At 42.2% G+C, this 14,243-nt stretch overlaps 1 protein-coding gene across 5 annotated transcripts in view; it reads left to right on the forward strand.

The window, feature by feature from the left end:
* ATP8A1 (ATPase phospholipid transporting 8A1) overlaps positions 1-14,243 on the forward strand; it is a 250,232-nt gene that overhangs the window by 202,233 nt on the left and 33,756 nt on the right. For all 5 annotated transcript variants that reach the window (XM_073645564.1, XM_073645562.1, XM_073645563.1 and 2 more), the window contains 4 exons: positions 991-1,174; positions 1,562-1,672; positions 10,695-10,769; positions 10,858-10,980. In XM_073645564.1, coding sequence (XP_073501665.1) covers positions 991-1,174; positions 1,562-1,672; positions 10,695-10,769; positions 10,858-10,980 — 493 coding nt within the window. The remainder of the gene's footprint in view (positions 1-990; positions 1,175-1,561; positions 1,673-10,694; positions 10,770-10,857; positions 10,981-14,243) is intronic.

The raw sequence follows: 14,243 nt of genomic DNA on the forward strand, positions 1-14,243 counted from the left end.
CAACTGCAGGGCCTCACTTGCCTCAGTTAAGATCAGTGTTCATGACTCCACCATAAGAAAGAGAAAAATGGCATGCATGTCAGAGTTCCAAGACGAAAACTACTGCTGAGCAAAAAGAACATAAAGGCTTGTCTCAGTTTTACCAGAAAACATCTTGATGATCGCCACGCCAAGACTTTTGGGAGAGTACTCTGTGTACTGACGAAACAAAAGTTGTACTTTTTGGAAGGTGTATGTCCCATTACATCTGGTGTAGAAGTAACACAGCATTTCAGAAAAGGATCATTATACCAACAGTAAAATTTGGTGGTAGTAGTGTGATGGTCTGGGGCTGTTTTGCTGCTTCAGGACCTGAAAGACTTTCTGTGGTAAATGGAACCATGAATTCTGCTGTCTACCAAAAAATCCTGAAGTAGAATGTCCGGCCATCTGTTCATTACCTCAAGCTGAAGCGCACTTGGGTTATGCAGCAGGACAGTGATCCAAAATACACCAGCAAGTCCACCTCTGAATGGCTTAAGGAAAACAAAATTAAGACTTTGGAGTGGCCTAGTCAAAATCCTGACCTTAATCCGATTGAGATGCTGTGGCATAACCTTAAAAAGGCTGTTCATGCTCGGAAACCATCCATTGTGGCCGAATTACAAAAATTTTGCAAAGATGCGTGTCCAAAATTCTTCCAGAGCGTTGTAAAAGACTCATTGCCAGTTATCGCAAACCCATGATTGCAGTTTTTGCTGCTAAGGGTGGCCCAATTAGTTGTTAGGTTTAGAGGGCAATCACTTTTTCACACAGGGCCCTGTAGGTTTGGATTTCTTTTTCCTTAATAATAAAGACCTTCATTTATAGGTCTTTCACCGTATATATAAACACATTTTTTTTATATTTTTTTTTTCTCTACTAAATGTAAAATTGCTATGAATAAACATAAATGATGTGCTACTGGAATTTATTTTGAGTTATTAATTATATTTTATGGTTTATGTGAAGGGTGTCTCCTCTTCAGAAATCTGAGGTGGTAGATATGGTGAAGAAACAGGTGAAAGTTATCACCCTGGCTATCGGCGACGGAGCGAATGATGTCAGCATGATCCAGACCGCACATGTTGGTGTTGGGATAAGTGGTAATGAAGGACTCCAAGCTGCAAACTCCTCTGACTACTCCATAGCACAGGTAAGGCTGAGTGCCCCATTTTTTATTTCTATTTTCGCCTCTTTAGACTACTTATATTTTGGATAAGTTTAATACAATATTTCAGGCATTTCACAAGTTTTGTAAATTACTTATACGAAACGCACAACGGGTCCAATCAATTCACTTTCGCCCGCTGCCAAATATACGTGGAGCACATCCTGCTGGACCATTACCTTGTAAATAGTGTTTGGATGCATAAATTAGCAGCTCTACGGACTTAACGCTTCAATGAAAACATCATTCTCACATGGCTTGTCCTCCATTAAGCTATTCATTAAATTAATCTTATGTTTGGGAAATGGTAGTTGGTTGTTATACGGTGAAGATTTATTTGTCTTTTTACTCTTTTTATGTTTTTTCTTGCAGTTTAAGTACCTGAAGAACTTATTACTGGTCCACGGTGCCTGGAATTATAACCGAGTGGCCAAGTGCATTTTGTATTGTTTCTACAAGAATATTGTGCTTTATATTATCGAGGTAGGCGATGACACCTGCTTGATAAGAACTATGTGCCTTTCTCAATTGCATGAAGGTTTAGGATTTACCATAATAGGGATTTTCTTTCTTTAGTGATGTTCATGGACAGGTCAAGCTTCTGGTAACACAATAAACAGGTCTGCATCATGGGACCATCAGTAATAATGCTGGATTGGTCTTTACTGCCATCTCTTATTCATATGTGTAATTCCTGGAGTTCTTCAGTGCGATTTTAAGAGGGTCACCCCTTTTTAAAGTGAATATTTGCCTTTTTGGGGGTTTTAAGTTTAAAAGGGACATGTCACCATTTATTGAAAAAGTACCGATTACTGCGTTCAGATAGTCCTTGATGTCTTGTTCATATTACCCTTTAATGAGTTGCTAATGAGTATGCTAATTAGGTCTAGTCCAGTAGGATGTCTCTATCCCCAGATCGTCCAGGCTCAGATCTTGTAATCTCCCCTGGTGTGATTGACGTCTTCCTCAACGTAGCCATCCTATCCTCAGTGCAGGACGTCACATGTATTTGCAAAATTTCCACCTGTGAAGAGATGACATTGAAATAAACAGTATCCAGTTAGCCCCTAATCATAACCCCTATTGGAGGCAGTAAGTATCCTACAGGTTATTTTTTTAAAGGGATTGTCCACTACAGGACAACCTCTGCTCAACTCATTCAGTGCAACACAGAGAACAAAAACAATGGATACTCATTTCCTGCAGCAGCGCTGTTCCTGCAATGTCAGCTCCACTATTCCCAGTGGGTGACCTGACATTGTGTCACGTGAGCACTGCAGCCAGTCAGCAGTAGATGGTCATCTGCAGCTCATCAATGTTCTATGAGAGCAGACTTCTGCTCTGATGAAATATTGAAGGTAGAAGCCGGTCAGCAGATACGGATCGGCTGCAGTGCTCGCATAACACAAAAATGTCATACGAGCGTGGGATTGCTGGAATGGCTCCAGTAATAAGGTGAGTATAGGCTTTTCTTATTTTACCCTGGGGACTTGCGCATTTAAAGGGAATCTGTCAGCAGGTTTTTGCTATGTAATCTGAAGACAGCATGAGATAGAGACTGAAACATAGAATTGTGTGTACTGTTGTTTACTAACTGAAGGATTTATCACTTAAGAGATTACGGCTGCACCCAGTAATCTAAGTGATAAATCATTGGATTCAGCTTCTCTTTGCCTACATCAGGCTGCTCTCAGATGAGGTAGCAAAAACCTACTGACAGATTCCCTTTAAGAGGTTGTCCATACTTGGATAATCCCTTTAATTTAAATCAGTGCAAGGAATGTGGAGCCAATTATTAGAAAAAAAGGCTCTGACCGCTATAAAAGATATAGTAAGAAATAAGCACAGAGTAATGGGCCTAAAATTTACGTTGTGATGGTGCGAGGTTCAGGTTTAGTTTCTGGTTCCCATATATTGGCAGCTTTACAGACACTTTTGGGTAACTGTTCTGACATTACATTTATCTCTATTGGCTTCTGCTATTAGACTGTGCATGTGGCCATTACATCTGAAACAACAAGCTACAACTTCTAATTGGAGGTATTTGCTAATATTATTATTACACCTACTACATATTGGGATAGGATCTCAGAGATGGGAATACCTCTTTAAAGGTTGTCCAGTCTGAGGCTCTATGTGACTGCAGAATTGTGAATCCTCACATTGTGCATACTGCGTGTGTTGGCGGTGGGTGCGTAACCGCAAGTATGGGATTTATATACATGCAATCACGTGCCAGATAGATGGGTGCGGCCTTGCATAATGCAAGTGTATTGAGTGAGGTCGGACACGTCTAGTTGGAATGTGGCCAGGAGTATATGTATCACACACTTGCAGTTATGCACCCGCCGTTCCCGGCACCGGAGAATCCTCACAGCGCACAGCGTGCACAATGTCAGGATTCACAAATTTACAGTCACATAGAGGGGGGACTGCAGACTTGTAGCCCAAGGTCAAACAGCCCCTTTACACGATTCTATGAAGCCCAGTTCCAATCTGGGCTTCATTGGAGGACAAAGATGGCAGCCATAGGGGCCTTCAGCAGGGACCCCAACTACCCTAGCACTCAATAGCCCCTTCTTACTAGTCTTCTGTTGCCCTCTTCACTTTTATAATAAAAAAAAGTATAACAAAAAAAATAATCAATGACATTTTATTACTTAAAAATGTAGATTTTTGATCACAGACTTTGGACTTCCTCAATGATTTTAAATGGGACGCTGAGTAATTAGGATTATTATGGAATCTATGCACGGACCTTTTATTAATCAGCTTTCATTACTTTTTGCCTATTTAATAGGCGGCTGAAGACGACTCTTCTTTTTTTCGATGTGGGGTTGGACGCCCCTGCTCTGGTGCTATACGTGCCAGACATTGCCTCTCCCCAGTGCTATGCTCTCTTGTAAGAACAAGGAGTATTGTGCTGGGTTTGTACAGTCTTTGTGCTGTCCCTCGCTCTGTAACACCATCTCACTCCTCCAGGCCATTTAGCAAATTATCCTTTTGGCTGTTGGATATTAATGATTTCTCGCTGGCTTTTTTTAGGGCCATAAAGAAAACAGATTTAATGTAATTCCGAGGCATTTTGATGATTTCCCGGTTAGCCATTTTCTGCCAAGAATAACACGTTTTACAGATGTTGACAGGACCAATGCTTGGAGAAAAAAAAGGCGGCCGAGAGCCCATCCAGGAATGTGACTTGGTTTTTGTGCGGAGCCGGCGTGGGAGCAGCAAGTTACTGACTGTTTGTAAGCTGCTACTTAGTATGCAGAAATGCTGCATCAGAGAGTGGCTGTGGGGGGCCGGCCTGCGACGCCCCCCTTGTGCCTCACAAATGCCATCTGAACAGACTGTCTGTGCTCATTTTGATTGGCAGTTTTGCAAAAGAAAAAAACCTTTATAACAAAAAAAAAAGAAATCTGGTGACCCTGTTTAAGCCACGGGGCACATGAAGGGCTGGTCCCAAAGTGATTCCTTAGTGTGATCACCATTGTGCCAGTGTATTTATGGCTTAAAAATTAGGAAAAAAATATGGCAAATAGTCCAGATTAAAAATTATATTTTGTGTACACAGCTCCTATGCAGATCAATGTCTGTTCACCGTTACGAGCTAGCTGTAGTTTTTTACCTCTTGCTGACACACAAGTGATTAATGAGGAGTAAAGAACAGATGGGAGAATGAGATGGTTTGTCAGAGAGGTCATCCGTCATGACGAAATAGTAAAGGCTGCAGCTGACTAGTGACCAATGATTGACTGCAGCACTCACATGATGCAACAAGTCACATTATCCACCGGGATCAATGGCGCCAACATCACTGAGCACAAGTAGGGGCGTAACTATAATAGGGCAGGGGTTACAATCATACCAGGGCCCTGGAGACTAGGGGGGCCCAAAAGGTCCTTGTCCCATATGAAAAGACAATTACTATTAAACACCTGTGATATTTGGGGACCGCGCTGAAGATTTTAAATTGGGACCCACAAACTTCAATTTATGCCACTGATGAAAGCTTTTCTTATTTTACGCCTTTTAAGAAGGGTTGTCAAAATCGTCTAATAACACGAGCACTATGGGGTTTTTGCCCTAAGAGCCTGTGCACACGCTGCAGATTTGTCCCAAAACCTGAAAGGTTTCCTAATGCCAGCAAAGTGAATGAGATTTCTGAAGTCTCATGCACACGTTACAGATTCGCTGCAGATTTATATCTGCAGGATGTCAGTTCTTTCAGTGTTTTTGCTGCTGATTTCACTCTACTAATGAGTGGGTAAAAATCTGCCAAAAACGTATAAAAAAAAACCCTTATTTTACTCAGCACTTTTCCTGCCAAGAGATGCAGAAATTTTTGCAACAGATACTTAACATTTGCACAGACCCATAGGGTTATTTTACATTAGTTGTTGACCACCGTGGCAAAAACGGCATGAAAAACTACAGCAATTTCACCAAAGTTTCTGTGTTTTTTCTGTGCTATGTTTATTACAGGTAAAATAATTTGACGTATTTGGCGCTGTTTTTGATGCATTTTTGGAACCGTGGTCCAAAACAACACAAGTCAATTGGTCCTAAATGTCCAGACAATTATCCAGATACCTTTTATACCAGCAGTTGATCAAGTGACAATTATCCGGAGAGGCTGCAGTGCATCTAACCTGTACGTAGTCTGTAATAATGCGTCTGCATCGAGCTGGGGACAGAAAAGATAGAAGATTTTCCATCAAGAATGTGCAAAATGCTTTCACTTTTCTTAGTTTAGATGCATCGGCAATAAAATATTTTGTATAAATATTACGTTTAGCACATCGGGTACTTTCCTCAGGGATGTATCTATGGATCCTATTTTGTTTTTCTTGTTAGTTTGCATGTGACTTTTTCCTCTCTTAAAGCTTCTGCAGTGATGTTCTTTCCAGTGCGTGCGGAGTACATAGGAGTTTTTCTCTCTCTCACTTTGCTGGATGTAGCAATTTGGGGTTTTTTTTGTTTGCTTTTTTTTCTTCCCCCAAACTCCCTTTTTTTGTCGAAAAAAAAAAAGCTGGTGTTGGTAATAGTGAAAGAACTGTTTTGTCCTAAGCAGCTATTCTTCAGGAAGCCCGCTTGGGTATATATTGATAAATGGTGAATTTGTAGCAATTCATGCTTCCATAATGTGACTAAATGAAGCGTTCACTGTCACAAAGCCCAGGACATTGTTTCTAAAATTCATTTGTACGGCATGTCATGCACTTATTGTATCACCAGCAGGGAAGTGCTCCCCCTCAGCTCGTTTCTTTAATCCTTTCCTTGCTGGCCAAGATCTGACTTGTCGGGTCAGTATTGTGAATTATTACCAGTAATTTACCAATCCCTAAATGTATTTTTAAAGATGTGAAGTCTAAATCCATATATTGATGACCTGTTCATCCAGACATTTATTAGGAATTACCACTGGGTATCTCTTTCTACCAAATCATTTATTCTGAAAACAAGCAACTGTTTATTGGCCATGCAAATGTAAGGTTGGAGTCACAAATATAGCAGAGCCGAGTGTGTGTTTTTCACCCCTCTTATTGATACAGCAATGTTTTACCCTTGATATTAGTTTGTAGATTCATCCGCCTCATCGAATCATTATATACATACAGTGGGGAAAATAAATATTTGATTTACTGCCGATTTTGCAAGTTTTCCCACCTACAAAGAATGGAGAGGTCTGTAATTTTCATCGTAGGTACACTTCACCTGTGAGAGACAGAATCTAAAAATAAACACTAGAAAATTACATTGTATGATTTTTACATAATTAATTTGCATTTTATTGCATGAAATAAGTATTTGATACAATAGAAAAACAGAATTTAATATTTGGTAAAGAAACATTTGTTTGCAATTACAGCAGTCAGACCTTTCCTGTAGTTCTTGACCAAGTTTGCACACACTGTAGCAGGGATTTTGGCCCACTCCTCCATACAGATCTTCTCCAGATCTTTCAGGTTTCGGGGCTGTTGCTGGGTAACATTAAGTTTCAGCTCCCTCCAAAGATTTTCTATTGCGTTCAGGTCTGGAGACTGGCTAGGCCACTCCAGGACCTTGAAATGCTTCTTACAGAGCCACTTTTTAGTTGCCCTGGTTGTGTGTTTCGGGTCATTGTCATGCTGGAAGACCGAGCCACGACCCATCTTCAATGCTCTTACTGAGGGAAGGAGGTTGTTGGCCAAAATCTCACGATACATGACCCCATCCATCCTCCCTTCAATACAGTGCAGTCGTCCTGTCCCCTTTGTAGAAAATCACCCCTAAAGTATGGTGTTTCCCCCACCTTGCTTTACGGTTGGGATGGTGTTCTTGGGGTTGTAATCATCCTTCTTCTTCCTCCAAACACAGCGAATGGAGTTGATACCAAAAAGTTCTATTTTGGTCTCATCTGACCACATGACCTTCTCCCATACCTGCTCTGGATCATCCAGATGGTCATTGGCAAACTTCGAACAGGCCTGGACATGTGGTGACGTGAGCAGGGGGACCTTGCGTACCCTGCTGGATTTTAATCCATGACGGCCTAGTGTGTTACTAATGGTAATGTTTGAGACTGTGGTCCCAACTCTCTTTAGGTTATTGAGCAGGTCCTCCCTTGTAGCTCTGGGCTGATTCCTGACCTTTCTCAGAATCATCCTTACCCCACGAGGCGAGATCTTGCATGGAGCCCCAGACCGAGGAAGATTGACAGTCATCTTGTGTTTCTTCCATTTTCTAATAATTGTGCCAACAGTTTTTGCCTTCTCACCAAGCTGCTTGCCTATTGTCCTGTAGCCCATCCCTGCCTTGTGCAGGTCTACAATTTTGTCCCTGGAGTCCTTAGACAGCTCTTTGGTCTTGGCCATGGTGGAGAGGTGGAGCACCCCACGGTCACCCCTATATAATAGCACCCCACGGTCAGCCCTATGTAATAGCACCCCACCCCCCTATGTAATAGCACCCCACTGTCAGCCCTATGTAATAGCACCCCACGGTCAGCCCTATGTAATAGCAACCCACAGTCAGCCCTATGTAGTAGCACCCCACGGTCAGCCCCAGGTAATGGCACCATACGGTCAGCCCCAGGTAATGGCACCCCACGGTCAGCCCCAGGTAATGGCACCCCACGGTCAGCCCCAGGTAATGGCACCCCACGGTCAGCCCTAGGTAATGGCACCCCACAGTCAGCCCTAGGTAATGGCACCCCACGGTCAGCCCTAGGTAATAGCAACCCACAGTCAGCCCTATGTAGTAGCACCCCACGGTCAGCCCCAGGTAATGGCACCATACGGTCAGCCCCAGGTAATGGCACCCCACGGTCAGCCCTAGGTAATGGCACCCCACAGTCAGCCCTAGGTAATGGCACCCCACGGTCAGCCCTAGGTAATAGCAACCCACAGTCAGCCCTATGTAATAGCACCCCACGGTCAGCCCTATGTAATAGCAACCCACAGTCAGCCCTATGTAATAGCACCCCACGGTCAGCCCCAGGTAGTAGCACCCCACGGTCAGCCCCAGGTAATGGCACCCCACGGTCAGCCCCAGGTAATGGCACCCCACGGTCAGCCCCAGGTAATGGCACCCCACGGTCAGCCCTAGGTAATGGCACCCCACGGTCAGCCCTAGGTAATGGCACCCCACGGTGAGCCCTAGGTAATGGCACCCCACGGTGAGCTCTAGGTAATGGCACCCCACGGTCAGCCCTAGGTAATGGCACCCCTAGTCAACTGCATCATTCATAAAAATTTCACATGGGTGACTGTATTACGTCGCTTACAATATAGGAAAAAGAGGAAAACCACTGTACAATGTATTTAGAATATGCAAGACCAAAATCACTCCAGTCACTGGCTAAAATCCAAGGCTGGAAATACAATATAAGGACCAATGAATGGCAGACCATTCGGTATAATAAATTGAAAAAAAGGAAAGAAAACCGAACATAAGATCCAAAAAATAATAATGGAAAGGCAGGGATATAATGTATAAAATACCTTTATTAGACAGGGTGGTATACCATACGGTTTATAAAAAAGCGTACGCTGAACCGGCGATTACATAATTAGAGAAAAAAATTTAATTAATTAAATTATGGACATATAAAACACATGATAGAGAAATGTATGAGCGACTACTGTCGAGAAACTACCAAGAGGCGTGGCATGTATAGGCAGGCAATAAATATTAAGAATAATAATGTGATAGTAATTAGTAATAAATATTATAATAAATACAGTATTGTAAAATACCAAAAGTGTGCACTGCCAGACCAAATAACCACTAGGCCACAATCGATTAAATAGAAATAGTAGAGAAAATACACTACTGACAATAATGACTGTCATAGAGTAAAAAGAAAAGAGAGGGAAGATTCAAAAAAGTATACAAAACGAGAGAGTAGATGCAAAGACGCTCATATTATACCTGAGAGTAATAGCCGGCCACGTGACGCTGCCCCGACGCGCGTTTCGGACCGCCGTCCTTCATCATTGTCACTTACAATATATAGAGTAATGAAACGACAATATCTAATTGATCTGGATATATGAAGATCTTCATAGTAAAACTCCTTGCACATAATGTTCTGGAGATTCCCGCACTTTCTTTTGTTGAAAGCAGGTATATTGTAGAGTAGATCTTTCAAATTGCCTTAGTGATTTTCAAGGGAATCTGTCGGCACAAGTTGATTGATGAAAGCAAGTACAGGTGCTCTGTGCACCCTTCGTATGGCCGGGCACTTAAGTGCATCTTCCCACTTATTTGTTTTCAATTTATCTTCACCCTCCTCTTCCTTGATTGATAGCTCTAGCCTTATAGGAGCCAGAAAAAGGTAGGAATCCTTGGAAAGGCGCACCAATTGCCCGTGCTTGTTTGAACAGTCATTTTGTAGTGTAATGTACAAGTAGGTCAATGAATGCTGCAATATATGTGAATTGTTACATTACAGCTTGGAGACTAAATCTTAAAGGGAATCTGTCATCAGGCTTTTGCTATGTAATCTGAGAGGAGCATATTGTAGAGGCAGAGACCCTGATTCCAGCAGTGTCACTGGGCTGCTTGGTTTAGTTTTTCATAAAACCACGGTTTACTCTTCTTCAGTTCTCTATATGCTGAGCTCTGTATAACCCCGCCCACACCACTGACTGGCTGCTTTCTGTGTACACTGTACACTGTGCATATGCAGAAGGCAGCCAATCAGTGTTGAGGGCAGGGTAACACAGAGCAGGAGGACTACATACCATGAGACAACTAGTCCTCTAGTGATAATCTCCTTCTGACCAGTCACTGATTTTTATTGAATCTATAACAAGCAGCACACTGAGTGATACATTTTGGAATCAGATTATCTGCCCCTATATCATAGGGTTCTCCAATTAAATAGAAAACAGATTCCCTACAAATGTTAATTACACAATTTATTCATACCAAATGAAATGACTACATTAGGATCTATGTTTGTTTTTTACCCAATATCACAATTAATTTATTAAATCATTTTAATATTTTTTTTTAGATTTGGTTTGCCTTCATGAACGGGTTCTCCGGACAGATCCTCTTTGAGCGATGGTGCATTGGTCTGTACAATGTGGTAGGTTTCAGGCTACGTGTATAAACTATTAGTGGATGACGGTAGTGTCAACACAACACTCCTGTTAAGTGGTCTCGCTGTCCTTCAGATGTTCACAGCACTTCCTCCGCTGACCCTTGGAATATTTGAAAGATCCTGCCGCAAAGAGAATATGTTAAAGTATCCAGAACTGTACAAGACGTCACAGAAAGCTCTTGACTTCAATACCAAAGTAAGTGTTAAGACTCGTAATCAGCGCTCAAAGGCTCATCTCATCCATTACTCATGGTTATGTGGTCTCCTCCTCCATCAGATCCATTGCTAACTAACCTTAATTAATTAATAATAATTATTTCATTGTATCTTTAATAGTTAAATCTGGAAAGAACGTTTTATGTTAGGGAACCCTGCTAGGACCCCACAGATTGTATTGTGGGGAACTTCATGGCAAGTGTTGAATGCTCCTGCATGATTCCATGATGCACTGTAGGACATACCTGGTCCTCTAAGAAGAGACCCTCTGCAGGTGCTTAATAAGGACAATCCCTCTGTTGACTAAGAAGGCGTCATTAGGGTATTGTGAAGGGAATTTTCTCAACCAGATAACTCCTTAAAAGCATTTTAATATATTGTATCTACATGGAGAATATTATACCTGACGCTTGGTACTGTCGTCGTATCATCTGGGTTAGCCAGTGTGGCTCTACCTCCATTGTGTGCATAAACTGTAATAAGGGAACTGGGGGGCAAGAGAGGATGGGGGATTCATCCTGCAGTTGGTATAACATCTGTGGTTTTCAACTATCTACTATATTTTCTCTCACCATTTTACAGTTTAAAGGGGTTATTCAGAGAACACAAGTTATCTATCCACACATTAGGTGATAACTTATTGATTGGTGGGGGTCCGACTGCTGGGATCACACTGATCAACTGAACGGGGCACTTTGTATGCCTTTTAGAATAAAGCTGCAGTGCGCATGCTCAGCCGTCGCTCCTTGCACCTGCCGACCACTGCGCTAGGCTTTTTCTGGCGACCTCATAGAGAATGAATGTAGTCACAGTCAAGCATCTGACCAGCCCTTCCATTTTGTATAAAAATTCCCTTGATCTGCAGATTGGACCCCCACCGATTATTAAATGGGTTGTCCAGTCTTAAGCTACAAGTCTTCAGCCACTCTTAAAGACTGCAGACTTGTGAATCCTCACATTGTGTGCACTTCTCCAGTACCTTTGCTGGGAGTGGTAGGGGTGTTACTGCAAGTATGTGGTTTGCATAAATGCGGTCACGTGCTGACTAGACTGTGTCCAGCCTTGTTCAATGCAAGTATATTGAGCGAGACTGGAAACAGTCTAGTCGGAATGTGGCCGGGACTATGCAGATCATATACTTGCGATTGCATGACCGCCTGCTCCCAACGCCAGCACTGGAGAATGTGCTCAATGTGAGGATTCATAAGTCTGCAGTCATATAGAGTGACTTCGGACTTGTAGCTTAAGACCAGATCACCCATTTAAATTATGAGCTATCCTGTTGATAGGTGATAACAACCCCTTTAATTACAGACATAAAATACGTAAACTATGTGAAACATGGCTGTATTTATCTTGCAAATAGATTTTGCACACATTGCTATTAGATTCCTAATGGTTGCTACTGGAACCATGATCAAAATCGCTGTGCAATTTGTTTTGCCACATTCTAGAGAATTCCAGTGCAAGACATTCAGAATGCAAATAATCCGAACAAGCAGGGAATGTGGGTCAGAATCGAGCAGAATCGTGAATGCTGCTGTGGATAGGAGTGTAATAGAATCCGTCATCATCATCTTGTATATACGTAGTTAAAATGAATATGGAAGCTGTAAGATGGTGAACAGAAGGTCAAATATGGAGAGAAACCCAGATTCTAGACACAAATCATATCAAAACAGGTCCTGACTTGTGTAAGCCTCCCTTATAACTATTCACATTAAACATCACTTTATACATCTCTCCAGTTTATTAGAGTGATTAGACATGAGCTTGTAGGACATCTGAGAAGTTCCAAAAATATGCTGTAAAATACTAAACCCTGTGTGTTATCCTATACCTGCATGTGACAGGCGGCAGTGGTCACACAGCCAGAGGAGGTTGCGCTAGGTCTTAGTCGCGGCACTCTGTCACGTGGGAGGTGAACAAAACCATTTGTGCAGAAGGCAGCATAGCAGTGATTTATCACCGATTAGAAGTCCTGTGTATGTAAAATCAAATCTGTAAAAAATACAGGTGCATCTCACTAAATTAGAATATCATCAAAAAGTAAATTTATTTCAGTTCTTCAATACAAAAAGTGAAACTCATATATTATATAGAGTCATTACAAACAGAGTGATCTATTTCAAGTGTTTATTAATGTTGATGATTATGGCTTACAGCCAATGAAAACACAAAAGTCATTATCTCAGTAAATTAGAATACTTTATAACAACAGCTTGAAAAATTATTTTAAAATCCGAAATGTTGTCCTACTGAAATGTATGTTCAGTAAATGCACTCAATACTTGGTCGGGGCTCCTTTTGCATCAATTACTGCATCAATGCGGCGTGGCATGGAGGCGATCAGCCTGTGGCACTGCTGAGGTGTTATGGGAGCCCAGGTTGCTTTGATAGCAGCCTTCAGCTCGTCTGCATTGTTGGGTCTGGTGTCTCTCATCTTCCTCTTGACAATACTCCATAGATTCTCTATGGGGTTACGGTCAGGCAAGTCAGCTGGTCAATCAAGCACAGTGATACTGTTGTGTGTAAACCAGGTATTGGTACTTTTGGCAGTGTGGACAGGTGCCAAGTCCTGCTGGAGAATGAAATTTCCATCTCCAAAAAGCTTGTTGGCAGAGGGAAGCATGAAGTGCTCTAAAATTTCCTGGTAGACGGCTGCGCTGACTCTGGTCTTGATAAAACCCAGTGGACCTACACCAGCAGATGACATGGCTCCCCAAACCATCACTGATTGTGGAAACTTCACACTAGACCTCAAGCAGCTTGGATTGTGGCCTCTCCACTCTTCCTCCAGACTCTGGGACCTTGATTTCCAAATGAAAATTGGAACTCTGGGACCTTGTCCAGAAGGCAGTCATTGACGCACTCCACATCTGTCAAGTCAGCAGTCTTCCCCCATGATTGTGGAGCCTACTGAAACAGACTAAGGGACCTTTTTAAACGCATCGGAAGCCTTTGCAGGTGTTTTTTGTTAACTATTCTAATTTACTAAGATAATGACTTTTGTGTTTTCATTGGCTGTAAGCCATAATCATCAACATTAAGGCTATGTGCCCACGATGCAGAAATGCTCTGGATTATTTTTGAGCGTTTCTGCATCTCCCTGGCAGAAAAAACGCATGCAGATTGTACATGCGGATTGTACATGCGTTTTTCCTGCCAGAGACAAGCGGATGTGAAGCGTTCTTCACATGCATTTCCGCATGTGGGTTGTCAAGCGCTTTCCAAGCGATTTTA

The sequence above is a fragment of the Phyllobates terribilis genome, unplaced genomic scaffold (assembly GCF_046119375.1).
Source record: "Phyllobates terribilis strain yellow unplaced genomic scaffold, ASM4611937v1 Scaffold_1__5_contigs__length_1240528914, whole genome shotgun sequence".
Taxonomy (NCBI): Eukaryota; Metazoa; Chordata; class Amphibia; order Anura; family Dendrobatidae; genus Phyllobates; species Phyllobates terribilis.